At 45.4% G+C, this 26,489-nt stretch overlaps 1 protein-coding gene across 1 annotated transcript; it reads left to right on the top strand.

Moving 5' to 3' along the window:
- Positions 1 to 4,487: 4,487 nt before the first annotated feature.
- SLC22A7 (solute carrier family 22 member 7) lies at positions 4,488 to 24,165 on the top strand. The gene is made up of 10 exons (XM_050894861.1): positions 4,488 to 4,865; positions 6,798 to 6,901; positions 12,157 to 12,311; positions 13,738 to 13,906; positions 16,999 to 17,116; positions 21,253 to 21,362; positions 21,450 to 21,664; positions 22,173 to 22,281; positions 23,709 to 23,915; positions 24,102 to 24,165. The coding sequence occupies exons 1-10, from the start codon at positions 4,488 to 4,490 to the stop codon at positions 24,163 to 24,165; spliced, it is 1,629 nt and encodes a 542-aa protein (XP_050750818.1).
- Positions 24,166 to 26,489: the final 2,324 nt, after the last annotated feature.

Here is a 26,489-nt window from a genome sequence, read left to right as displayed (position 1 = left end):
CTGTCAATAAGCATCCAGTTTGGGACAATGCATCTAATAGGAGGAGTCACAAAAACTGCATCCTCAAACAGGGAATAGGTTGGAGGCAAGAAGACCTTCTGGAAAGTAGTACTAGATAAATGCCCTGTTCCTACACTCTTTCCCAGGCTTCTTGCTAGTGTTGGAGATGGAGTATTGGGTGAGTTTCTTATTGATTCGAGGGGTTGAAGTCTGAGTCAGTTCCTGTATTGCTGAAACTGCAAAGGGCAGAGGATCCCTACTCAAACACAGGACAGAAAAATCAAAACTAAAGTCTTGGTCACCTGAGATAGGAGCTAGGGGATGCTTGGGTTTAAATTAGAAAGTTGGTGGAAGGAAGGTAATTAGTGGAGGAAGGTGATCAGTGCAGGAAGGCAGAGCAGTTCCAATGCTAGAGGTCTGGTGCTGTATGGTGAAGGCAGCTCCCCTGGACACTCTGCAGCTTTTCTTTACTCCTTTTGGGGAGAAATCTGTTGGAAATAATAGCCTGGGAGGGGGAGAGAGGGCAGGACGGAGCTCTGGAGCTGCTGGGATGTGATGAGCACACAGCCATGTGGGCAGAGAAACACCGGCAGGGTGAGTGTTAGACCTCACTTCACCCTCTCAGTAATTACCTACAAATCACTCTCGGCATCCAGTCTCCCCGTCTCCTCTTTCAGTGAAAAAAAGTGTGTGACTGTGCGTACTTTCACTCCCACACCTTTACTGTCTGCACAGGCTTTCCAAAAATAGTGTTCCAGCCAGCGCTAAAGCCTGCTCCAAGCTCCCCAGGCACCATTGCATGACTTTTTGATGTAAAACCCTGGCACTTCATTTAAGATACAGCATGTCAGGGCCTCAGGGGCACTGATGGGTGTTAACTGTGCTGCACCTGCCACCTGTGCACCTTCTGCTTATGGCCCAGGACATCATTTAAGCTCAGGCCTGGGTCTCCCATCCCTGTCTGAGCTGCGTTACATGTGTCCCTGTCTCCTGCCCTGGCTGCTGCATGGACCTTGGACCTGCCTTGTAGCCTTGTCTCCTTATCCCATCTCCTGCTCCAGACGAGGCTCCCTGGAGGGACCCTGGTCCTGGTTTATCCTCTCACTGTGTCTGGGGCTGCTGATGGACCCTGTCCCACCCCCAGCTCTGCCGACCATGCTGAGACCCCATGGGACTGTGCCCTGTTGGGGAGGGCATGGCCAGGACTGGAGTCCCCCCAGTTCCTGGCTCATCCCCTCCTCATGCTGCTCCCTGAACCAGTGGGTGTGTGTCTTGAGCTCCCTGGCAACGTTTTACTTCACACAGGATTATCCTCTGCAAGTGACAGTGATTTAATCAGATCGTATCTCACCCCAGAAAACATTTGATCCTGCCTGGACTTCCCATTCCTGCTGTGTCTTTCTTTCCCTGGCTGAAGGAGTAGTTTGGGTTTGCCCTTCCCTCAGTAAAATGCAGCCTAATAATTTGGGCTGAATCTCTGCCTTGCTACAGTTTCCCAACAGCACTGGTGAGATGAAAATGTAAAGAAAACAGTTCCATAAGATGACCATAGGAAGGGGTATGAGACGGGTCTGCGGGGTCTGGCTAGGGAGCAGACAGGATGCGAGCGCTGGCTGTGGACCCATGATCACACGTGGCAGAAGACGTGGAAGTGGCTCATGTCATTTCACATTAAAGCAGGATCAATGTTCATATTTCTCACAGGCAAGAAAAGAAGCTTTGGCCAGAACCAGTTTACTTACAAAATAGTTGTCATTTGTTTGTGTAACTGAGCAAAATGGCTGCACACAAGACAACTGCAAGTAATAGAAAGTATAGGAGTCTTGTTAATGTGGCACCAAGTCAGAATGGCAAAAAGTCACTTTCTTCTAACACCAAGCAAAGATCTTCAGGAGCCCCAGGACCTGTTTGTTGGCTGCTCCTCCACTTTCTCCAACTGAGCTACAAAATCTGACATGCACACGTCCTGCCAAGAGCATTTGGACACACTGCTGCAGTATGGTGCACCATAGATTGATACTGCAGACATCCTCAGATGACTTTGGCCAACTTTGTAGGATCTCACTGTCCAAACAGCCTTTGCAAATAATAGAAAAAATGGAGACGCCCTTTGTGTGGCACATCTACTTCCTGCAGGCATCCCAGCCTGCGACGAGCTGCAGTTAGATGGGGACACCTCTGCCCTCTGAGAGCAAGGTTAGCTTAGCTCATTGGCTCTGATGGACACGTATTTTCATGGCAGTCAGGAATAACTCGGAGGGGAGGGAAGATTTCAGGATCTGCAGCTTTCCCATAGGAGAAAAATACCATTTAAGCACCAACCTGCAACAACCGATCAGATCTCCAGCTACTCTGCAGCAGTTGAGACACCCATGGGGTGGGTCAGTAAGGAGTAAATCAACTCACTCGCTACTTTCACCATCCAACCATAACACAAAGTGTTATGAAATTACTGCTGGAAACAGAAAAGCCAGCACATTAGCGACTGAGTCATTTAATAATCTTCCCTCTCGATGAGCAGTTGGCATCCCGACAAGGAGAAGAAAGAAAGATTGCAGAATAAAATTGTACACATGAAGTAAAAAGTAAACTCTTCTTTCCAGCTTATACATGAAAGCACCAGCAGAGGTGTCTGCCCACTCTCACCGCTGCCGGGCAAGTCCAAGCTGTTTGAGTCAGGTCCTGCGTCTAATTAACCAAGTGGTAGGGCATAGTCAGTCACAGCATTTGCACACATGGTGGTCATTAACTAAATCTGGTGACCGGTTAAATGAACACGTTTGGGTTAGAGAAATACAGCAATCAATTGATGTACATTTTAAGCAATTGCAGTATGAACAGCAGAGCCGCAGGAGTTGCAGAGCAATGACCCGTGACCTCATTTCTGATGGGGAGGCTGGAGCTGCTCTGCAGTTTAAATATGCAACAACATATCAATGAGAGTTTCTGTTCCTTGCTCTTAGAAGATCAGTGGTGAAGAAAAACAGTTTGTCCTTTAGTTCAGCTTCAGCTTAAACTGTAACCCTGGTGGCACAGTGTTGTCAGATGTCCCTGCTTCACTCCTGTGTGCTTCTTTCATGCTCATCCCAGAATGAGCACCGAAATGGTTCGTAGCAAAGACTAGGGCAGCACATTAGTTAAACACGGGTGACCAGGAATGCTGCTGAAAAGAGCTGAAAAGAACAAAGATCTCCTAAAGTCACAGCATGGTATTCTTTGCCTTGTAAGCCTGAGCCCATGGTGTTATCCTGCTCAGTGTGCTTTGCGCCCTTGCAGCATTTAGTATCTGGGCAACACTCAGTCTGGACATTCAGCTTTTGCCCAGCAGCTGTGTGATACACAACTGTTTGTTACACACCTTTGATGACTAGCCACCTTTCAGCCTCTCAGATGCACTGTCCGTTCTTGTTCTGCAGTGGCTCCAGCTGAATAAAGAGCTCATTTTCTTGGTTAAGAGCATAAGAAGAATGGAAATTCACATTAAAGACCCACCTCTTCTAGGAAACCACTCCCTGAAGCAGGCAGTGGAAGAACCGTGGTGCAAGGCCCATGCAGTGGTGGCAGCAGTACCTGTGGCCCTGTCAGGGGCTGCACACTCACTTCTTTGGCTGTTGCATCACTCCCCAGAGCACACCAGCACATGGCTGTGACCTTGCAGGAGTATGTCATGGACCCTAACATGGCAGGGGCAGCCTCTCTGCATCCCAGCACTGCAGCTGTCATTACTTCCTTGCATGTGTCCTGGGAAAGCACTTTCCCAGGTGGAGAAAGGGACTCTGTGGGGAAACATTTTCACTTTTTCCATCCTTTGGAGGACACTGGTGAGCAGGTGGCCCACACCCACAGCCCACCCTTTCTCCCCAGAGTGCTCACCTCCCTGTTTGCATGCATCCAGAGACTCATCTCTCTTCTCTTCTGGCGTCCTCACACCCTCTCCATACTCCCTGCTCCCAGGTCATAAATTGACACAAACCATACTAAAAAACACTTAGCTGATGCACAGCAACCAGGCTTTGGTGCCCCTGGGCATCCCTACACAGTGGGTTACCCCCGCTCTCCTAGGGGCCTGTTTTATGGTCCAACTGGGCTGGCTGGTGATCAGCTCACACTAGACGGAGTTTGTTGCAGTGCAACACTAGAAACGACAGTGCTTTCACAGCACTCTTCCCACAGCCTCCTTTCCTAATGTGGATCTCCCTCTCAAAAACCACAACAGGAGGAAAGGACTCTAAAAAGAGAAGGTGCCTCATGCTGGGTCCACTTGAAATGGATGTGTTGTGTGCACACAGGATAATTTCTTTGGCTCTACCCTAAATGAAGTTTCACTGTGACTTTTGACCACCTTTCAGCAAGGTCTCAAAGTCCAATGAAGTGGCTGTATGAAAAGCCATGGGAAGTTGAGTGCCAAGGACAGAGACCGCTTTTCAAGCTCATGTTGCTGGTCCTTGGTACATAGCTGCTCTGAATGAGCAAACTCCACAGAAAAGATGAAATTTGAGGATCTCTTGCTGGAAATTGGTGGCTTTGGCAGATTCCAGATTTTGATTTTGTTTATCCTCTGCCTCCCAAGAATCAACCTTCCCATGCATTTCCTGCTGCACAATTTTCTTGCTGCTACCCCCTCTCATCACTGTGCAATTCCACACCAAGAGGCATTTGTGAACCTCACCATAGAGGAAGTTCTGCTCATCAGCATCCCCCGGGAGCCCGATGGCACTTTCAGGTCCTGTGAGATGTTCTCGCAGCCTCAGTTTCACCTGCTGCTCAATTCCTCTCTGCAACCAGAAAACAACTCCATTATCCAGCAATGCCAGCACGGATGGGTCTATGACCACTCGCAGTTCACCTCCACCATCTCCACCCAGGTAACGCCTGGCCTGTGATCTAGCTGAAAATTAAATTAGCTCAGTGTTTTGAGGAGCAGATGGAGAGGTGTTCGCTGGGTGCACAGAATCAGAGGGGAATCTTTGCATTTTAACCTGTGGAAATGACTTGTTTAGAGAAGATTTCCTGGGAGGGGGAAGCTCACTGAAGCTCAGAGTTAGAAGCCAACATTTTTTATTTATTATTATTATTATTATTATTATTATTATTATTATTATTGTGGTGATGATGATGATGAGCATCTTGCTTAGATTGATAGTTAGAAGCCAACATTTCTCATTATAAGCATCTTAACTTCTCCAGATGATTGAGAGATTGGGGGGGTGCAGGGGAAGACACACATACAGGATTTTCTCTGTTTGGGCCACATGGCATTTGCACAGGGTTGCACCCTGTCAGGATTTCATGAGAGTCCATGACTTGCTTTCCTGATTTTCCAAGCACTTTGTAACTTCTATTCCCTTGGCCACCCCTCCTCACTGATCTCCGGCTTCCTCCTCTTCTCCCCAAGATCGTGCTGCTTCTCTTCTCTTACCACCAGTGTCTCTTGCTGTCAGGCCAAATGTGCTCTCCAAGGGCCTCCCACTGAGATGCAGCATGCTGGCCAGCCATAAGCTTGAGCCTGCCCAAGGTCCCTGCCCATCAAACATTAACCACTCGCCTTCTGAAACACTTTGCTAGGTCTAACAGTGATACCTCTGGGTGTTAATGCTTTACCTTCCTTGAAAAGCGGTCCAAATCACAGGAGGTCTTAGGGAAGGGGACAACTTGGTCAGATGAAAGGGGCACAGTTGGGCTGGAAATGATAGTGCTGTCTGTCTCACTGAGAGCAGGGCCAAGTCTTAACCTAGACTTGGTGCCTCCTTCCCACCACCCAACCACCCTTGCTTTTGGCAGGCATGGAGGTGAGGGTCAGATGTGCACCAGGTCTGTATCTGATTTCTGCACTGTTTCAGGGAGAAAGGTGTAAAGCATCCTTGGAGGAAAAGACAGGGGAGATACTCTGCAGCACAGATGCTGAGCATGGAGCCTCGTGATGCAGTGGCCTCAGAACATGTTCAAGGGGCCAGGGCTTTCTCTGGAGTCTTTTGCTCTTGCAGCAAGAAAGGTTGCTCAAGGTCTAGCTGGCCTTCTCAGAGAGGCAGCGAGGCTAGGTTGATGATTAAAGCTTAAGTTTTGCCAAGTTTGCGCATATAGAAAATTAACTCTGCAGATTGGCCACAGCATTCTGTAATGATTAGCAACACTTGCACCTCCAAGAAAGTAAAATAATGCTCATTAACTTAATTAGGAAGAATGTCTAGACCAAATTCTCAGTAAGAAATCAGTAAGTTAGCATCAAGAGCACGCGTTTGGTCTGACTCCCCCTCTGCCCTCCTTCCTCCCTGCACGGACAACTTCAAAGTAAACTGGTCAGGGCAACAGTAACTGGATATCAACACGACATTCCCTAATGAAGGCTGAGGCACATCTTACAGCTCACTGCAGTGTGGCACCCTGCAAATGCCCATCTCACCAGGGCAGTCCCAGGAGCATGACAGAGGGAGCTGGGGGAGACGTGCACCTGGGCAGGTTGAGAGCAGCTATTGCAGGGGTCAGGAGAGGAAAAAGGGGAACTCTCCATGATGAGTGGTACCTAGGAAAGCCTTCTGATGCCCAACAAGTGTCCACAGAGAGGCTGTCACAGTGGGGATAGATAACTGGGAGGCCTCTGAGTTTTGTAAGATGCAACTTTACATTTTTCAGGACTCCGGCACTGTCTTATGTGCAGTTTAGTGCAGGATTATACCCCTCAATCAGATTCGGCCGATACAAATTGCAAGACACGATGGCTGACCACCGGAGGGAAGGGGTGTGAAAAGGCAACAGAGACTGAACTGGGCACTAAGTGTCATTTCGGCCTTGTGTTTCAGTGGGACCTTGTGTGCAAGCAGCGTGGACTGAACCAGGCGACTGCAACCTTCTTCTTCATTGGCGTTACAATGGGGGCCGTGGTATTCGGATACCTTTCAGACAGGTTTGACCCCTTTCAAGCTGTTCCTCCAGGGCTTCAGTTTCATGACAAGAACTTCACGAACCTGTGACCTGCAAAAGGCAATCAGAGGGGCAGAGAAAGGAGAAAACACAATCGTAAAGGGAGAATCCAGCCTCTCACATGAAAATTGGATTAAAGCCATACTGGGAAGCAATGCAGGGACTAAATGCTCCATGGATCAGCCAGTTAGCAGCCCACCAGAGAAGTAGCTCTGGCCTTGGTTAGGAGTAAGATGCACTGCAGCAATGACCACAATGCTGTGGTCAGCATTGCTGCAGGAACAGTAAAAACTGAAAAAATCCACTGTCTGTGAGACCAATTTCAGAAAAGACAACTGTCTAAAAAAGGAGAAAGCTGGCTAAAATAAAACCAAAACGAGGCCAAAAGAGTTAACTCCTTGCAAGTTATATGGAAATTGGTTAAGGACACGCAAGTGAGGGGCTCAGAGCAAATGCATGCCATAGCTGAAAAAAAGAGTCTCCAGAAAGCAAAAACTGACTGTCATTACTAGAGAAGCAGGGTAAAGGAGGTTATTACAAGCAGGGAGGCATTCCTTGAGGAAGAGCTGAGGCAATGAGGAAAACAGGAACAAATCTGCTCTCTCTGGTTAAATGTTAGAATGTGATAATGTAAACCTGAAAAAAATCTGAGTAATAATCTAGAAAGGGCATCAATTAAGAAATTAAATATTTTTGCAAACAGCAGAACCAGGAAACCTACCAGAGAATACATAGTGCAATCAGGATGTGCTATTCACTGTACGCTATTCATTATTTAATGTCTGAGTTTCCTGCGCAGGAAACTGCTTCCTGATATCCTTCCTCTGGGAGCAAACAAGCATTAGCGTACGGCAGGCTACAAAATCATTGCATAACAGAGGGGAACCAGCTTCACAGTATGACGCACCCAGAGACTTAGTGCTGAAGATGGGAATTTTTACATCAGTATCTTTGCATATAAGTATATCAGTATACTTTTACAAGGACCCAAGACACCTGACTGATCTTCAAACTGTATCTTGGCTTTGTACCTAAAATGGTTTTATAGCACAGTTGGAGGGAAAGAAATGCAGAATCATGAAAAGGAGCAGGACAAAATAAGGCAGAAGAGAAGGTCTCTGCTAGAGCAAAATGAAAAATAATTTGTTTTTCAAATGGATTGTAAGGGGGAAGAGCCAGTAGAAGATCAAGGCGTACAAGGAGCATCTGGAAATAAAAAGGCTGTAATGCGAGACATAAATGAGTTTGTGCTCACAGCGGAAGAACGTGTAGGGGCAGGTGTAGGAGCTGGAGCTTTGAAATAAGCTGAGAGAAGAAGGCATAGAGAAATACACCAGGTGAATGCCAGTAAACTGCCAGGAGCAGGGAGTGGTCATGCTAGAGCCCTACAGGACCTTTGGGATGAAAAAGCTGGAACACTGTTGGCATTGTGTGACCTCCACAGCATGGGGCTAGGAAGGTGTCATGTATCAAATCAGTTTTAAACTGGTTTCCAAAAAAGATCTCGGGAACTACATTCCAGGCAGCCTGACATCTATCTGTACCAGGCAGATTAGTAGAAACTATTCTGAAAGATTGAGTCAGTGGCCACATGGGTAGATATGACATACTGGTGAAGAATCAGCAGAGTTTTTGCAAAAGATTCATGCCTTACAAACATACTGGATTTCTTTGAATGCTCTAACAGGCATGTGAACAGGGGAGATAGATAGATACCATCTACACAGATTTCAAGAATTTTCCTTACCAAAGGTTCCTAAAGAAACTGAGCTGCCCTAGGATAAGAAGGAAGGTCTCTGCATGACTAAATAATTGATTAAAAGCCAGGAAGGAGAGAGGAGATATAAGTGTTCAGTCGTGACAATGGAGGGAGACCTGTGGGGACCTGTGCTTGGATACATGTGCTTTTCAGCACATTTATAAATTATCTGGAAAAGGAGAGAGTGGGGAGGTGATGCTGAGTGGCCAGGCTGGTAGAGATGAGATCTGAGTGTGGAGAACTGCAGAAGGAGCTTAAAGAGCTCTGTGACTGGATGGGAGCATCAGAAGACAAAATTTCAGGGTAGATTAATCTAAAATAAAGAGAGAAACAATTCTAACTTCTCATTTAAAACTGATGCCTCTGAGCTGACCATAGCTGCTCAGGAGCAAGACTTTGGGGTTATGACAGACAGCTCTAGGCAAACATCCACTCAGCAATGAGTAGTGGCTGGAGAAGCAAATGGAAAATAAAGAATCATTAGGAAAGGAATATAAAATTAAAGAGAATATCACAATGCAGTAACATGTAAAGGCATCGTGGCCCCACATCTTCAATATTGTGTGCAGTTTTGATTTCCCTTCACCCTCCTTCCTTCCCCATCTCAAAAGGATATAGAAGAAATGGAGAAAATTCGGAGAAGCTAACAAAAAAGACCAAGTTATGGATTGACTTCCAGTTAGCCAGACCAGGACCCTTCAGTCTGCTAAAGTGGCAGCTAACGAGGGTTTGACAGCCAGCTATGCCCTCGTGAGCTGCCTGGAGCAGAGCTGACTGTCCACTGCCCACCTGAGCAACCTGGCCACAGGGCCTGCAGGTCACGTCAGGAAAGGCTTGCAGCCCATATAATCACAGTGGGGACAGTGCATCCAGTAAATCTGCAGTAAATTTGGCAGATCTGTTAAACCTCAGGTGTCATACCCCCCATCTCCCCTAAGACACTCTTGTGGTTTAACCCCAGTCAGCAGCCAAGCACCACGCAGCTGCTCCCTCACCCCCCCCTCCCCGCTCCCAGTGGGATGGGGAGGAGAATCGGGAAAGAAGGTAGAACTCGTGGGTTGAGATAAGAACAGTTTAATAACTAAAGTAATATATAATACTAACAATAATAATAATAATAATGAAATATAATAATAATAATAGTAATGAAAAGGAATATAACAAAAAAAAAGAAAAGGGAAAAAAAAGGAAAAAAACCCCAGTGATGCACAATGCAATTGCTCACCACCCACTGACCGATGCCCGAGCAGTGATCCCCGCCTCCTGGCCAACTCCCCCGTTTATATACTGGGCATGACGTTCCATGGTATGGAATACCCCTTCGGCTAGTTCGGGTCAGCTGTCCCAGCTATGCTCCCTCCCAGCTTCTTGCACACCTGCTTGCTGGCAGAGCACGGGAAACTGAAAAGTCCTTGACTTAAGATAAGTGCGACTTAGCAACAACTAAAACATCAGCGTGTTATCAACAGTATTCTCACACTAAATCCAAAACACAGCACTGTACCAGCTACTAAGGAGAGAGTTAACTCTGTCCCAGCCGAAACCAGGACAGACACCTTAAAAGCTGACATCCCATTAGCAACCTTCCTTTTCTCTAACAGAGAAGAGGTCCCACTTCTTTGTGCTAGCAGTAATACAGAGATTTCATCTCTAGTGCTCCAGGGTGAAAACCATCTGGTCCTGGCATTTTGCTACAGTTCAAGTTCATTTTGTTCTAAGCCTCTACAGACATTTGGATTTAAGAACATCTCTACTGACAAATTTTACCCTGGTAAACCCTCCAACAACCTTCACTGTGAACACATACATGAAAAAAAAAAATATATAGTTTCTGTTATTGTCTGCTCTTTTCTAAACTCTCCTTTTGTACCTTGTCCTTGTACTGAATTGGCTGTATGATGCTTTGGCAGACTTCCAGATTGGGATAGTTATGAAAATGGCTTTTTTATTAATTTTTATGCTTGTGCAGTTTGCTCCTTTTATTATATTTTCTACATTTAATCTTTCAGAGGTTCCAGGCTTTCCTGCCTCTCCCTTTGAAGACAATTTTAACAGCATTATTTCTAGCAGCCTCCCTGTAGCCTGCAGTTCAATCCTGCCAGCTCTCCTCTGGTTTCCCTAGCAGGTGGCATGCATTTGCTGAGAGAGTCTAGTAATGGGTCCATAAATAGCTGCCTTGCACCCTGCAGGGAATCTTATGGTTTTATATCCTTCTTACTGTATTTTCAAGAAAAATCTTCATTTAAAAAATGTATCTTCTTTCTTAGGCAGTTACCCTATTGGAAACTGGATCCAGCTCTGCTGTGTTTCTGGGTGTTTGCTGCTCCAACCCAGGAGCATTACAATGACTTCTGCAAACTGCCTCTGCTTAAATTTCAAAGCAGAACCAGCAAATGGCCTGGGCCCAAGCCACAAGTTGTTTTTTCTCCAGTAGATTCATTAACTAGCTGCTGTGTGAAGTCATTTATGATCATTTTAGGAATGTTATTGTGGCATTATGTCCCGGCACATCACTTTTTCCCCTGGAGCAATTGTTCTTGCCACCATCCTTCTCAGGTGGCCACTAAGAGAGCCCTAAAGCCAGAATCAGACCAGGATTTCAGTCCCTATAGACTGAACATTACCTGTTGACAGGGTTAATTTACTACTCCAGTTTGAACCTAAGCTTTCGTCACATGCAGTGCTGATGTTCATCAGAAGACTGATGCCTTGTGCTCCATTTTGATTTTTAGATTTTCATAGGTTGTGTAGAAATACATACACACATATTTCTGTGTGTGTGTGTGTGTCTATACATGTGCATATGTGTGTATTTGATTTTCTGTATTTCTCCACACTCTCCACACAAGACTCTGCACCAGGGGTAAGATGGTCCTACAACTTCCAGAAACCTTGGGGAACGACCTTCTAGCAGATTCCTCGTAGACCCCTTAGGACATCAGGGCTATTTGCACCTGTGGGCTGACAATTGGATTCCTTTTATTTTCCTTTGGGATCTTTGTTTTCCTGCCAAGGATCAGGGTGAAAGTGTCATGGTTCTCTCTCCTCCTCGAGAGCTGTGGCAGTGGCTGGTCCTGAGTGAGCCACTGGAGGAGGACATGCTGAGCCAGGCATGAGGATAGCCATTGGAGGGAGCAGGGTGTGCCAGCAGCATGGGATGTCAAGCTGACATCACTGCTTTTGATGATGGTGTTGAACAGGGGAGCCTGATATGTTGTTGTGATCAGTGCTGCTCTTTCCATTGGAAAGCCTTGTGCTCAATGCTCCTGGGGCAGGCTGGCCCTCTGAATGGGATTGCACCACTGTGGCACCGGCTATATCCAGAGCTGTTTCCTCCTCTCTGGGGTGTTGCATCTTGCGCTCTTTGCAGAGCAGGCAATATTTTCATTTTCCTTCTCGAGCCTCTGGTTTGCCCCATTTCAAACCCTACTCCTGGGACAGGTTTCCAGCTGCTGTAACCCAGCCTGTGCTTGTGGCAGGTTCGGACGGAAAGCCATGCTCCTGCTGTCACTTGTGTGCTCTGTCATATTTGGGATGCTGAGCGCTGCCTCCGTCTCCTACAGCATGCTGGCCATCACGCGGACCCTCACCGGGGTGGCTCTGAGCGGTGTCTCCCTTATTGTATTGCCTTTGGGTAAGTATGTGGGGGTTTGTGGGTGCCCGGTTGTACAGGGGGACTTCTGACAGGCAGTGGGTAGGTAGGGACTTGTCTACCAGACAGGGCAGAGCTAGTAGGAACAGGAGTTTGGAAATCATTATATGTGCAATTTAACTACAGGCAGCCAAAAGAACATCCCTCTTGGGAGGACCCAAGACTTACAATTTTCTGTTAGTCTAATTAATGCTTTAGCAGTCTACTCAAAATATAACAACCACTTATTAGTACTTCTGTTGCAACATTAACACTTGCAATCCATGCTACCCAATTCCTGTTAAGGATCATCAGTAGTACAATAAAAGCCATAGACCAAAGTATCTGTCCCTTTCCTCTGATACTGAGTTCTCACCCTTCAAACACGCTGTTAAGACAATTCATCAGCGTTGCCGTGTCCTCAGCAGGAGAAGGACAGTGTGTCATTCGCAGGGTGTTTCTACCTCCCCAGTTTTGAGTTTGCTTACAGTTTTCATAAGTTTCCAATCTGTATTTTTAGAAAGGGGGAGGGGGGGAGGGGAAGAACCACCAAAAAAAAAAAAAAATCATACAGAGCTAGGCAAAACTGAAGCTGAAGAATTTAGGTAATTATATAATAAAAACAAGCTCCAAACTTCAGGGCACCCAACAGAGCAATGGATGATATTGTAGATACAGTTGGGACATACTAGGCAAGACTCATTGTACCCAAGAGCAAGTTACAGGTGCAGCAAAAATTTCCAGGATTTTTGCAGATATAGCCAAAATCAAGCTAAAATGGCTTCAATACCGGAAAAGTCCACACAAGACCTGACAAATCCCAAGGCCTGCTATGGTTTTTTATTGTTATAAAGATTGATGCCTGCAAGACAAAGTAAAGCTTGGGAGGCACATTTCTGATTGTCAGAGGTTGTAGCAAGCTGTCCAGACCTCTGGAGGAAAATTGGTTTTTAGTTCACACACACAAACAAGGAGACTGCCATCTGTTGTGGCTTTACATGTGCATTAGTAGCTACTCCGGATAGATTCCACGTGAACAACAATTCATCTTAATATATTTCTTTAATCTGGAATAATGAGTGGGAAAAGAAATGGGAAACTGTGCAGGCAAGATCGTTGATGAAGACAACCATTCAAACGCTATTGAATGGGATAAAAACAGAGTATCACCTAAGGTGTTTTTAGCACTGTTTCTTACTATATGTCCAGTATTGCTCCTTTTAAGGCCTTATTTTAGTTGCTTACAGCTTTGCAAGAGGTTAAGCATTGTGGATGAACATTTTAAATGTGCCAAATGTCAGCCAAACAGTGGAACTTTCCTGGAGAAGACCAGGGACATCACCTTGCTTTGCCCTTGTTAAAAAGCCCTGCAGACCCCTTCCTGGAGAAGTCCTGTCTGTCCCTGCTGAATGCTGCCTCCCTCTTGCAGGGATGGAGTGGGTGGACATACAGCACCGCACCTTCTCCGGGATCCTGACTAGCATCTTCTGGAGCATTGGGAACATGCTGCTGGCCATGGTAGCGTACTTGGTGCGGGAATGGCACTGGCTATTAGTAGCCGTAACAGGACCTTGTCTTCTGAGCATTGTCTGCCTGTGGTGAGTGCAGCGACCTGCAGCCGGACAGCTGGTGGGGATGGGAGCGGGCTGTGATTTGCCTCCTCTGCTCTGTGAGCATGGCAAATGTTGCAACACTGATCCTAGGATTGGCTCCAGCAACCCAAAGAGGAGCAGGACTCATCTGTGTCTTGCACTCGGATTGCCCAGGCATGGCAGCTCTTGAAAACTGGAGTGGCCTGGGTTTCATGTCTCCTCACCTCCAACAAGGCCAGGAGCAAAGGTCACACCACAGCTCTGGGGACAAGGAGGAGGCAGGACTGGGGCTGAGACCAGGCATTTGGGGGACAGGTTGCAGTGCAAAGGAGCAGGATTTGGTGCTGCAAGCACTGTCAGACATGGCTCAGAGCAAGAAAAGAGATCCCAATAAAGGGAGGCAGGACCAGGCCAGTTCCCTGGCTTTAATCCCTGGTAGACTCAAGATAAATAATTTATCCATCCTCTGTCCCCACCTTGTTGGGGAGGATACCTTTGGTACCAATTTTTCCATATGAGCCAATGACATCTGCAGGCTAGGTCAGGTGCATTTATCTCTGCACTTCCCATGGCCTTTCTCAGCTGTGTAACCATCATGATGGGTCAAATACATTCGCTTTCTGTGGGCTATTTCCCTCCTGTAGTGTTATTTAAGAAATACCTGACATCTCTTAAGCCTTAAAATGGGAGATGGTTCATTTAATCAAAGAAACTAATTTTCCTTCTTTTTTTCATGTAGTAACACAGACTAGAATACAGGGTCGATTCACTGATACTGTGACTGTAATGTGAAGTGTATTGGATCAACATATTCGACGATCCAAAACAGTCCTTTGAATAAGCAGCTCCATTTCCTGGCTGGACAAAAAGTCCCGTGTTGAAATAAGTAAGCAGGTATTCCCACAACTGCCCCACTGAAAACATTCAGAAATGGGGGTCTAGGTCTCCTCCACCTTAAGGGTGGTTGTTTAGTTCCTCTTGGACATCAGTGTGGTGCTGGACCACACTGCAGAAATCACAGGCATGTCTCTCAGGGCGATGGGGAGCTCTAGCTGGAAACCATGCAGAATAAGCTCTGATTGTTAGACACACGGGCCCCAATATTTTATGCATAATCACTGAGCAGAAAGAGTGATATCCAAATGCTAAAGTGCCTTTCAGCTGCCATCAAAGAGGCTTCTAGAGACTATGGCTTGCTTGCTTACTAAGTCTGTCCATCAGCATGAAGCAGTAGATTAAATAGCTGCACAGATCTAGCACAAAAATCTCAAATAATACTTACCAAAAATGGGATATAAACTGATGCTGTTGTTAATCAATGGCTCAAAAGATGTATTGTTTCGCTGGTGATGAGGGTTTTCTGGCAGAGTAACATCTGATATTTCACTGATCAAGTCCAACACAACTAAAATATGTGTTCTGCTGACTTTTTTAGTTTGAGTTGTTTTGCTCTTTTTCTAGGACAACTAGCCATAAAAAATTGAATCCTGGGAAGTGCTGAAATTCACAGATACATTTGGACCCACCCTTTCCATGATAGCTAATTTTTTTTATCTTATGTTAATGCCTTTTATGGAGATTAGATCTCCAACAAATTATGCTGCAGTCTGAACAAACTTCCAAGCACCCCAGAGGTCAGTGATTGTTGGATAGTTAAAAGTCCCTGAAGTATTGGATCAAAATCTAATTTAGCACACTCTGTAGATATTGTTGACACAATGTCAGGACTCAGTTGAGCCATTAGACAACCAAAAGACATAATATTATACTCTAGAGATGGTGGCAATGAGTGCAAAATGCCATCTTTCATTCTTTATATTTCCCAAGGTGCATTGGGTTATAAGCTTATGGGAAGGAGTTGAAAACTTTCCAGAAGACCAGTTCTGCAAATGTTTTTGCTCTACACATCCTTTTCAGCTACCGCTTGAATAGTGACAGCAGTTGTTCATTAGTTTTATTGTAACCTGATTTAGGGCACATTAATCACCAACAGCTTAAAGGGATCTGGGTCTCGGACCGCTCCAGTGGAGACTCCAATGAGAGATTTTGCCAACTGTGTTACCTCAGTAGACCTCATACCCACATGCTGCTTCAAAGTTGTAAGTCTTCCCACTGATTGCACAGGATGCTCAGCCGAAAGTCTCCATGAGAATGGCAGATTCTGTTTTCTACTTCTCTCAGGAGACACATTTGGGTAGCAGGAGGTAGGTGTTGGCTGCTCTAGCAGGACGTAGCCACTGTGGGGTATTTCCAATGTCTTCTGGACCCTGACTGCTATGTGGACCCACAAAACATCATGTACCCTCTAGGCCATATGGGCTGCACTGTGGCCTGGGAAGCTCTGGGCCAAACAGGGCCATGGAGCCATGAATTGCAACCAGATGCAAGATCAGAGAGAAGTCCAAGGAGAGGGAGTTGTAGATGCTAGTTTATGACAAGTGCTGGATCTTTTGCTGGAGCAGACAGAAAAATAAGAGTCACAGGACTCCCACCCTACACAGGTCTGCTAAGCAGACCTCTCAGAGTTGCTTATTAGCTCTACAGCAGTACAGCGTCCCTTGTCACCCAATGACTAGCATGGATACTTCACTGGGGGCTGCAGCCACAATGATTTAGACCCCAGCTGACTGTCTTGTGCAGAAGGCTCTGATTATTGTGAAAAACAAATGATTTTAGCAATTAACAAAGTATAGAGCTCACTAAATCCTTTCTACATAGTAATTTTTTATATCTTGCAATTTCAAAGTTTAAAGAGTCCCAAAAAGCATGAATCTGTAAATATAAACTCTCTGGGGCCAATTTTAATTGATAAGAGTTTGAAACTTCCACCAGTTCAGAAAATTAAAGTTTTGATCAAAGATCACATGATAAAAATTTTGGCTAGACTTCAATTAGCAGACTGTACTCCTTTAAGGGCAGAACAGCATGTACGTGTAACAAGGGTGTCCCATTACTCTTATTCTCATGCACCACAGTTGCTATTTTTAGCTGAGGTTGAAGTCTCATAGAGAAGACTTCCTCTCTTTGGCAAGGGCCATGTATGTGGAGTGGAAAACACGGAGCGCCAACAAGAACACTGTCTTCTCTCCTCGCACTAGGTGGGTCCCAGAGTCTGCCCGGTGGCTCATAGCCAATGGCAAAGTGAAACAAGCTCACAGGGATCTGCTTAGATGTGCAAGAATGAACGGAAGGAAAGACTTCGCTGTCTCACCAGAGGTGAGAAACTGAAGATCCAGACACATGTTCTTCCTCTCCCATTTTCTCTCTCTCTATTTTACTTCTATTTGATACCTGAAGCAATGCTCAGCCTGCAGTGTGATCTGTGGGGCACTGTGGTCCACAGGGTGCCATGGTCCATTTTACTCTAGAAAGTAGCTACATCCACTCCTAAAGATAAAGCAGCAGCTCAGCTCCCATAAGGCCAGAAATCCCCTTCATTAGGTGGTGTGTCTTTCCATTCAATATTGCCATGACAAGAAGCCTCAATGCACTGGACACTGGACTAAATATGCAGTGAGAGAGAAGCACAGCCTGAAAAAATATGGCAGAGGCATCACTCCCATAACAGAGAGGAGAGCGTGCAGGTGCATGAGCAATTCATGCAGCTTAGTGTTTGCCTCCTTAGTTGCCATAGTGTTTGCCAAGTGTTGATACAGTGCTAGCAGAAAGCAGACACACATTAATAGCATGTAGTTAGCGTATTTTCTCTCATATTGCACTTGAGATACTGCATGTAGTGTTATCCAAAAATGCAAAAGCTAGTCCACCTTAGGCTGCGTTTAGTGTACATGTGAAACTAGAAGATTGTCAGCCATAGTGTCCCAGTGGTGAATGTAGGTGTAAAGAACATTCAGCATAATCAACTTTTTCCCCTGGCTAAAGCTCTGCTCTCAAGTCAGTCATGGCTCTGCCAGCAGTTTTAAAGGAACGTGGCAAGGGTGAGGCATTGGGCAAGGTAGGCATGCACCCACTGGTTTGAATCCATTTTTGCTTGACCCCAGAGGTGTAAAGGATGGAGCGAAGATGCTCAGCTAGATGACTGAACAAATGAAGGGAAGGAGAACCCTAAAAAACAGCCACCTATCCTCAACTCCAAAGCTCAAGGTATGAGGCTGATCTGGAGATCTTCATCTTGTGCTGAGTTCTATCTTAAAAATGTATTTTTGCAGTCAGACTCACAAATGTCAAGACCTTGGTCCATGATGCTTTTTTAAGGACACCCTGTTGGCTCCAGGGGATGGTGATAAGCTCAAGTGATGTCCCAGTTCTAGGCAGGACCCAAGGGCCAGGCAGAAAGTGGTCTCTCCCTTTGGAGAAACACCAGAGCATAGTCAGTGCTCACAGCAACCCTTCACAGCCAGGCTTGGATGGCTGCACGTCTGTCACCTTTGACTCATTTGGTCCACATGATTTGTCTTGACCTTCTCAAGAGCAACAAAGCTCAGCTGTGATATCCAGTGGGTACAGAAGTTTGTGGCTCATTAAACATGGATCTCTTCTTTAGTGTCCATTGGTTTTGCTCTTACAAAAAGAGGAAGATAGGAAACTCTTGGCATCAGCACATGAGCCTTGTGCTTTGCTGTCACGGTCCGGCTGCATCTCCGTGTGCACCCAGTGCTCCTGTATCCACACCACTTTCTTATCCTGGCCAGCATGCTATTTTTTAAAAGCATTTCTTAATATCTGTTGCAGAGGTGATTAGCCCTTTTGATTTATGACAGAAAAGTGGTATTTAATCATGTGAGGAATGATGAATTTACAGGTTGTGGCAGACAGGAGTTGAGTGTGACTCTTCCTTGCCTTTAATCAAGCCAGTAGCTCTGACTAAATATGTAAAAATAACAAGTTATAACCTTTTTCATTCAGCCTTGGCTGATGACTCTGTATTTCAGAGTGCAATGTTTCACGAGGAAGGGCATGGGCTTGCACCCTCATACCATTCTTACATTTAGGAAATGTAGCTGGGGCTTCCCCACTATCACATCCTTGCACCAAGTCACACCATACTGTGACCACCAGACCACAATCAAGAAAGGCTTGCAGTTGTGACATCTTGCTGGATTCATGAGGTTTATAAGGACATACTTGTTTTTTCTTGTCCATATCCAAACACGGACTTGCCTGATTCAAGTTTTCTTAATTGACTTGGCCACGCATCAGTGTGTTTTGATGACTTATTAAGGTAACAACTGATTTCCTTAGTTCAGAAGACTTTGATTTTGAAAGATGTATAATCTCTGGATAACTGCACAGCACATTACTGACGTACTCCCAGGTTTGATACCATTGTCTTATAGAACTAATTAAGGAATTTCCCAGTGTGAAATTCTTTTTTCAGTATGAAAAGCTTTGTTGCTCATACAAAACCTGCAAAGAATAGTATGCAATTAGAAATAAAATCTTAGCCCTTTCCTAGTGAAACATGCTGTTACTTATAGCTATCCCCTTCCCTTTCCTAACACTTTCTTTCATTTTGTACAATTCCTTTAACCATAGAGCTCTTTGGGCTGGGATTTCTCTTTTATTAGATATTTCCGCAAGTCCCCAGCCCTCATAACTGTTCAGCATCATCTTAATTGTAGATGACACTGTAGGCCTGCAGATTCCCTCACCCTCCGCCCTCCCCAGCCATCACTGAATGATGTGCATTTGAAGTTTCTTGGGGCTCTTGCTGTTCTGGCTCTCCCAGTTGTCCTTCCATATCCCAAAAAATCTGGCTAACAATACATACTGGAAGATGTTTTCCATGTTAATGTCTTTTGTTACCCATTTTAATAGCAAATCATGCAACTTGAAGAGAGGACAGACTGCCATCAGGGTAACTTTAATCTCATTGAAATTCTCAGCATTGCAGAAGTAGTCTGTTATCAGTGCCATGATTCATCTTATGCATTTGGATGAAAAGACTTATTATTTGTCTGTGAAAAAGGTAAAAAAAAAAAAAGTAAAAGTTTAAAAAATATATAACTTACTTGCCATACTGCAGCATTAACAAAAGTTACCAGATCCAGAGATGGGTGTACAGAAATAAAAGAAAAACATGGGTTCAACAAAACACTAGATAATGTGGGAAAGGATCATCAATATGCTAAACAGACAGACATCATGTCTGGCTCAGAAAGTCCCAGAACGGCGGGAGGTGGTGACATTTCTAGGGGAATATCTCTACATGCTTGCCCAGCTCTTCTGTAGGCTCCACTGCAAAATGCTGTTGGAGATAAGGCACTGGAGAAGATGATCCTCTGGTCCAAGATGCTGCAGGCCCTCTTCATCCATCTAAGTTGTAGGTTTCCTATGCAGCTCTGTGGCTGGGATTAAGTGTTCATGCAAAATCTTTGGCCAAGGCTTTGCTTTCTCTGAAGAGGATATTGATTTGAGAATACATGTAACTAGTTAACCAGACTCTCTCCTCAAGGTTTCCTGTGATTCATAACCTAATCAATTGCAACTGTCCTACCCTGCATTTCCTGATGATTTTTGGACATGAAGAAGCAAGGCTGTTCTGAGAGGAATTCATCTCTCCCAACATTAGGTGTCCACATCATCACTGTCTGCAGTCTCCTTTATAGTCTGCAGTCTAATGAATAGCTGAAGGAGGCAAACACATGGTTCTTCTGACCAAATGCAGTTGTTTGCTGTAGGATACAATGACTCCATCACTTCCACTGGAGATCTCCCTTAACTAGACAGTGAGCCTATGGCAACTAGCTTAGGTATAGCTGCCTGTGTTGTAGACCTCTAGTTGTGTGAATCTCATGCATCTCAGTCAGTGAGTAGAACTTACCAACTCTCCTGGTACTTACCCCTCAATCAATTGCTAAAAGACTGTGAATAACCACTTTCTTCTTCCTTATGTGCAGGGCTCACTTCTCAGTGCGTGACTTTTTTATGTATTCTGTATTTATATAAACAGATGTATAAATAATCACACTTTATATAAATGCACTCATGAGAATAAAGCATGCAGCTCACTGTTAGCTCCTGCCTGAGACCTGACACAATGGCAGGCAACAACATGGGGAAGAGGCTGGAACCTGCCAACGCTGACTTTGCTAACATCATGATCTGCCATTTTTCTGCAACTCTTTCTGCCACATGGGATATGTAGGTAAGAGAGGAGAAGGGGCCATGGGAAGAAAAAGAGGTCTAAAATGGTAGGCAATCTATAAAGTTGTAGGAAGACATGCCTCTGATAATGTATGCCCAGAGAATTCTTCTGCAATGGGAACATATGGAAAATGCAAGGTGGAGCTGGAGCTGGGAAGGCCACAGGCCCCAGCCTGTCTAGGGTTTCATGTCTGGATCCTAAATGTACAGCAGCTGAGCTATTTCCTTCTTTCCACTTCTCCCAGGCCCTCAGAAGGATGGCAACAGACAAAAAGCCAGGAGAGAGTTACTCCTACATCAGCTTGTTCAGGACACCAGTCCTGCGGAAGATCTCTCTGTGTTCTGGGGCTGTGTGGTAAGCAGTGTCACTTTGCACAGGGGATTTGTTCTGCAGTTCCCTGGCTGGATTTCCCTAAGCCCCATCTCCACACACTCCTTGCAGGTTTGGTGTTGCCTTCTCTTATTACGGCATGAGCATGAACCTAACTGGCTTTGGGCTCAACATGTATCTCTCCCAGTTTGTCTTTGGCATCATTGAGATTCCAGCCAAGATGATCATGTACGTGCTGGTGAATCGAGTTGGACGACGACAGAGTCAGGCGTGGGCACTCATCCTGACCGGACTATGCATAGGAGCCAATGTCATCATTCCCAAGTGTGAGACGCTCTTCTGCTCTATGCAGTACTTGCTAAAGGGGAAGTTTCCATTCTGTGCAGTGCTAGAGAACAAGAAGCGTAGAACTTGCCCACAGGCAATTCTGTATGGAGATGTTCTCCTCCTAGAAGAGCAACTGTGGGACAAGGTTGCTAATGTGGGCTAGCCCTAGTATCCGGTAGCAACAGATGGTCTCCAGTTACTGTGAAGTGGCTAGTAAGGGTCCAGTGATGGTGAGGTGAAGTGCCTATGTTTATTATAGACATCGTCCAATTGGAAATGTTGGGACCTATACTTTCATCAGTTCAGCTCCCGCTTGCGCTAACAGTTACCAAACTTACTGATCCAGACTTTGGAGGCAGCAGCTCCAGGGCTATGAAGTTTCGTCTCCTGTTTCGTCTGTAGGAGCACTGAACCTTCTTCCTTCTTGTACCACAAGAAGCCACAAGAAGCTTCTTCCTAGAAGCTGCTCTTTCACCATTGTCGTAAATGTCTTTTCTTTCCTCCTAGCCTTCACCTCCTTGCGCTCTGTAGTAGCCATTATGGGCAAAGGTTTCTCAGAAGCTGCATTCACTACCGTCTTCTTGTACACCTCTGAGCTCTACCCCACCGTACTGAGGTAAGAGATGCCACTCGCCTAAGTGCACAACCAGAGCCTTGGTGGGATGTCGCCCTCAGGTCTTCCACATCAGCACAGCAGGACATGCTGTTGGCCAGACTGCAGGACTGATGCCTTGCCTCTAGAAGTAGCAGGTTCTAGGGATTACACATACTCACAAGAAAGGGACAGAAAGCTACCCTTTTTTTACCTGGGTTATGTGTGGTTAGGTTATGTTGATAGGAAGATGTATCGAAAGGTGAGGAGTATTCTGTGTGGGAAGATTTTTGAACTCCATAAGGCAACTGTGCTTAATAAATTCTTAGTTCCCTGTGATAATCTGCCAATAACTGTTAAAAGACCCCCAAAATAATCATTTGAAATATCAGGTTTTATAAGGGACACATACTACCACATCTGACAGTCTTCTGGACATCAGATGATATTAAAGCAGGGATTAGCTAGCCTTTCAGGAGGAAAAAGAGAGCTTATTTGAAATATCTGGGTAATGGTGACATAAAACCAGATTTAGCATCAGCATAGTTTGAGATATAGCTGAGACTGGTGGAGGGAATCACCTCACTGGTTTCTTTGTGAAAGTCTGAAAAAACCCTCATGGATTGCAGCAGGCCTTGTGGCTTACTTCACCTCTGTCCCTCCCTGCCCGGAGTACCCTTCTCTCCCATATAGTCCTTTAACTGTCACTGGTCTGTTGTATGTGGTGAATGATGCATATTTAAACCGGAGTGGGTACACCGATCTGCTACTTATCTTCTCAGATAGGTTGGTATTTTTACATGCTTAAAGACATTGACAGGTAAAGACAAAAATGTTGGTTCCTTCTGCAGTACTTACTCTGCATATGCACAAGTAGGTCCTGGGATCCCTGTTATCCATGTGAAATGCCACCCATCCCCTGAAAATGAGTAAGTGGAATAGGTCCTAGGTCTTATTTTTGGCCTCCTCTCCAAGCTATAGCAGGTCTAAAGGTGCTCACAGGTATCTCCAGTGCATGCCACCTGCCTAGAAGTATGCAGGAGAAGGAGGGACTTAGGTTTGCTCTCAGCAGATCGGAGGACTTACTACGGGATGGGTAGAAAATGTACTCGGGGTTTTACACAATTAAAGTGGAAACAACTGTAGAGCAGATATTTTTAGTGTGGAACTGCAGCTTCTTTCTCATAACAGACATAAATCTATTTCTCACAGCACCTACGGTTGCTCTCTGGGAAATACTATCATTGCAGGAAGATACAGAGAAAGAAAAAAAAACCCACCTAGAAAAAACCTGGCAGAGGAAAAACCTGGGGGGAAAAAAGCCTCAGCACTTATAGAAAAATAGGAGGAAGGGGCAGAGAGTCTGCACTTTTTCCCAAGGTCTGATATGAAAGAAGTACCCATCTCTTTCTTGTGGCGGTCTGCACCACCACAGTGCACTACGTTTCCAGGCAGAATGGGATGGGGTACACCTCCTTCGTGGCACGCCTCGGCGGGGCTTTGGCCCCACTTGTGTTTCTGCTGGATGCGGTATGGAGGTCTCTGCCTGAGGTGACATACTGTGGTGTAGCAGTGTGCTGTGGCTTGGTGGCCTTCCTGCTCCCAGAGACGCTCAACGTGCGCCTGCCTGAGGGCATCGAGGACATCGAGAAGGCACAGTGAGTCAGCTCCATCCTGCCCTGCACATGGAGTCTGCTGAGAGAGGCGGGGGATGTCCCTCTCTGCCGCCTGTAATTCCCCGTCTGTGGGTGGCAGCTGATGAAGGGACAGCCCGGTGGGGATCGGGGCTGTCAGGCTTCCTGCTCTTCTGTCCATCAGCTCAAACGTGCCTTCTTTTCTTCCAGAGTGAAAGGGCCGCCACAAATCAGTGCTTCCAAGGGCATGCCGCTACAGTCTCTGCTGAAGTGAGGGACTCCGTGGGACAGCCACTAAGTAGGACTGCAAAACTGAGCCGTGCTCCGACCTATCAATAAAAAATCCTTTACTGTCCACCTAGTCTCTCTCTGCAGGGAAGTGGGGCTAAGGACATCGGAGGAAGGAGGCAGATCACAAAACCAGCTGGAGGGAGTTAACCCACTCTGTAGTGTGGCCAGGAGCAAGAATGCAGAGGTCTTAACAGGGTGTGGAAATAAAGGCACCCTGTGCTAAGCTCTTCCAGTCTTTGGCCTTGTTGGACTAGCAGCACCTTTCAGATCACCTTCCAGAAACTATAATCCATTGGTTTACACATCGCAAGAAACACAATGCAGCAATAAAAAATACTGAGTGTGAATTGTACAAAACAAATAATCTCAAATAAATCTAACTGGATGGTGGATAAACCATAAACTGTAGCTACAAATATTTCCTGAATTTGGAAATGGTCTGGACATTTTTCATACTGAGGCTCAAAGCCAGCAAAAAGCACATGCAGGAATCTCACTGAAAATGGGACAAGTGCAAGCATTTGTCCCACAAACACAAAGAAGAAAAAAAGCTTGTGCAGGTTATTTAAATCTAGTGTGTATGCAATAAGTATACTTTAAGCTAAAAAAAAACCCAAAACCAAAACAAAACCCACGTCGCTACAGGAACTTTTGCATGGAATATTGAATAATTCATTATTGGACTTCATTCTGCTTACTGGTCTAACACATTAATCTTAAATTTATGGAATGCCTTTGCCTCTTGCACTTACTTCTGCAAACAAGAGAGATGAGCCACCAAATTATCTATAAATTTGGAACCCTGACAAACAGCACTTTCCTAAATTGGTAAGAGGGAACGGCCGCAGCATCTGAGTCCCAGGTGCACCGTGATTCCCTGGGCTGTGAGGTGGTTTAAGCTAAGCCACACACAGCCCTATGAGCATAACACGAACTGAAGAGGCATCTGAAAGCGGGTGGAGAGGCCCATCCAATCCCAGGTCAAAGAGCGCCTCCTAGTAGAAATAAGCTGCCTAGCAAAATTTTATACATCACCTTTTTGCTTTACGGCAACAAAAGGAAAGCAAACTCCTCAGAACCACCCTAAGGCTGAGACAATTTTGCGTATTATTTCTGTCGTAAAGATTGGGTCAAATAACCTGCCAAATCCCTGGAAAAGAGCATCTCGCTGTGCACTGCCTTGGTTTCATCAGCGGCAGACCAGAGCTAATAATCAGCTAGCTGCAACACACTAACGTTAATAATAGAGCATAATATACCTTCAAAAGTGCCACGTACAGAGCACTTGTTTGGGCACCTTTTCAGGGCATTCCCCTACCTACAGCAAAAACGTGATGGAGATACCCCAGGGTGCTTGTGCCATGAGGTAGCATGCAAACTGTGCCAAAGAGCAGAAATTAGTAGAAATTTCTGGGTTTGGACAAGCCTGGTATCTCTCACTAGTTCACATTTAGTAACTGCAGGAGTTTTCACATCTTCTCTATATGCCTGCAAGTACAATAAATTATATTTGTAATGCTGTCATCAGTTTCTGAGCTGGGAGCAGTACGGCCTCACCTTACTTTGGCCATCCTGCTAGCTGCCATCGGAGAGCTGGAAAGGACGTTTTTCCTTTGCCAGCAGAGGAGCCTGAGCAGGCTAACACTGCAGCACTTTCTTCTGAGCCATCCAGGACAGGGGGCAAGACAAGCTGTGAAATTCACTTTGTCACAACCTGGCAAGTGCCAGTCCAGGAAAACTTTCAATAAAGAAGGGAAAACTTCACTCCAGAGCAGGAGAAAGGTGAGATTCAATGTCCTGATTTCTTCCCCATCTCTTTAGTCTTGTCAAAAGGACAACAGATGGGGTCCCAAATTAATGGGGTTGAGGGCTGACAGTTCCCATTCCCACTCTGCCCACACAGGAACGTACCCATAGGCTTTTCCTCACAGACCAAGGTGTGCACTAAAAAATAACCATGGCTCACTTCTACATGGCAGGGTTGAGACAATATTGCTTTAAAACCCTTTTCTTTTTCTTGGGGAGGTATTTTAAGCTCTGATTGTTCCTAGTTTATATTCAAGAAAAACCTTTTAGCTTCAAAAAGACTAAATTCAGTATCCCAAGTTTCATTCCAGTAACAAATAGAATACAAAATAGCGTCCCATTTTAACAACCTCCACTTTGGCATTCAGTCGAAGTTGATAGAAAATAATCTGACAGTTCTTTTTCATTTGAATGTTGTTATCCATTTGGCCTACAGTTAAGTGTTCATATTGTCCTTAGACTGTTAATAAAATCGGTGGTTTATTATACCAGCTTAGAAAC

The sequence above is a fragment of the Gymnogyps californianus genome, chromosome 3 (assembly GCF_018139145.2).
Source record: "Gymnogyps californianus isolate 813 chromosome 3, ASM1813914v2, whole genome shotgun sequence".
Classification (NCBI taxonomy): domain Eukaryota; kingdom Metazoa; phylum Chordata; class Aves; order Accipitriformes; family Cathartidae; genus Gymnogyps; species Gymnogyps californianus.
This window is presented reverse-complemented; position numbering and strand designations above follow the sequence as displayed.

Bases quoted from the DNA above. Each gene is read 5' to 3' on its own strand.
- SLC22A7 (XM_050894861.1), top strand. From the start codon at position 4,488: ATGAAATTTGAGGATCTCTTGCTGGAAATTGGTGGCTTTGGCAGATTC. The intron at 21,665-22,172 runs GTGAGACGCTCT...CTTTCCTCCTAG, and splicing joins CAATGTCATCATTCCCAAGT to CCTTCACCTCCTTGCGCTCT. The intron at 22,282-23,708 runs GTAAGAGATGCC...CTACGTTTCCAG, and splicing joins CTCTACCCCACCGTACTGAG to GCAGAATGGGATGGGGTACA.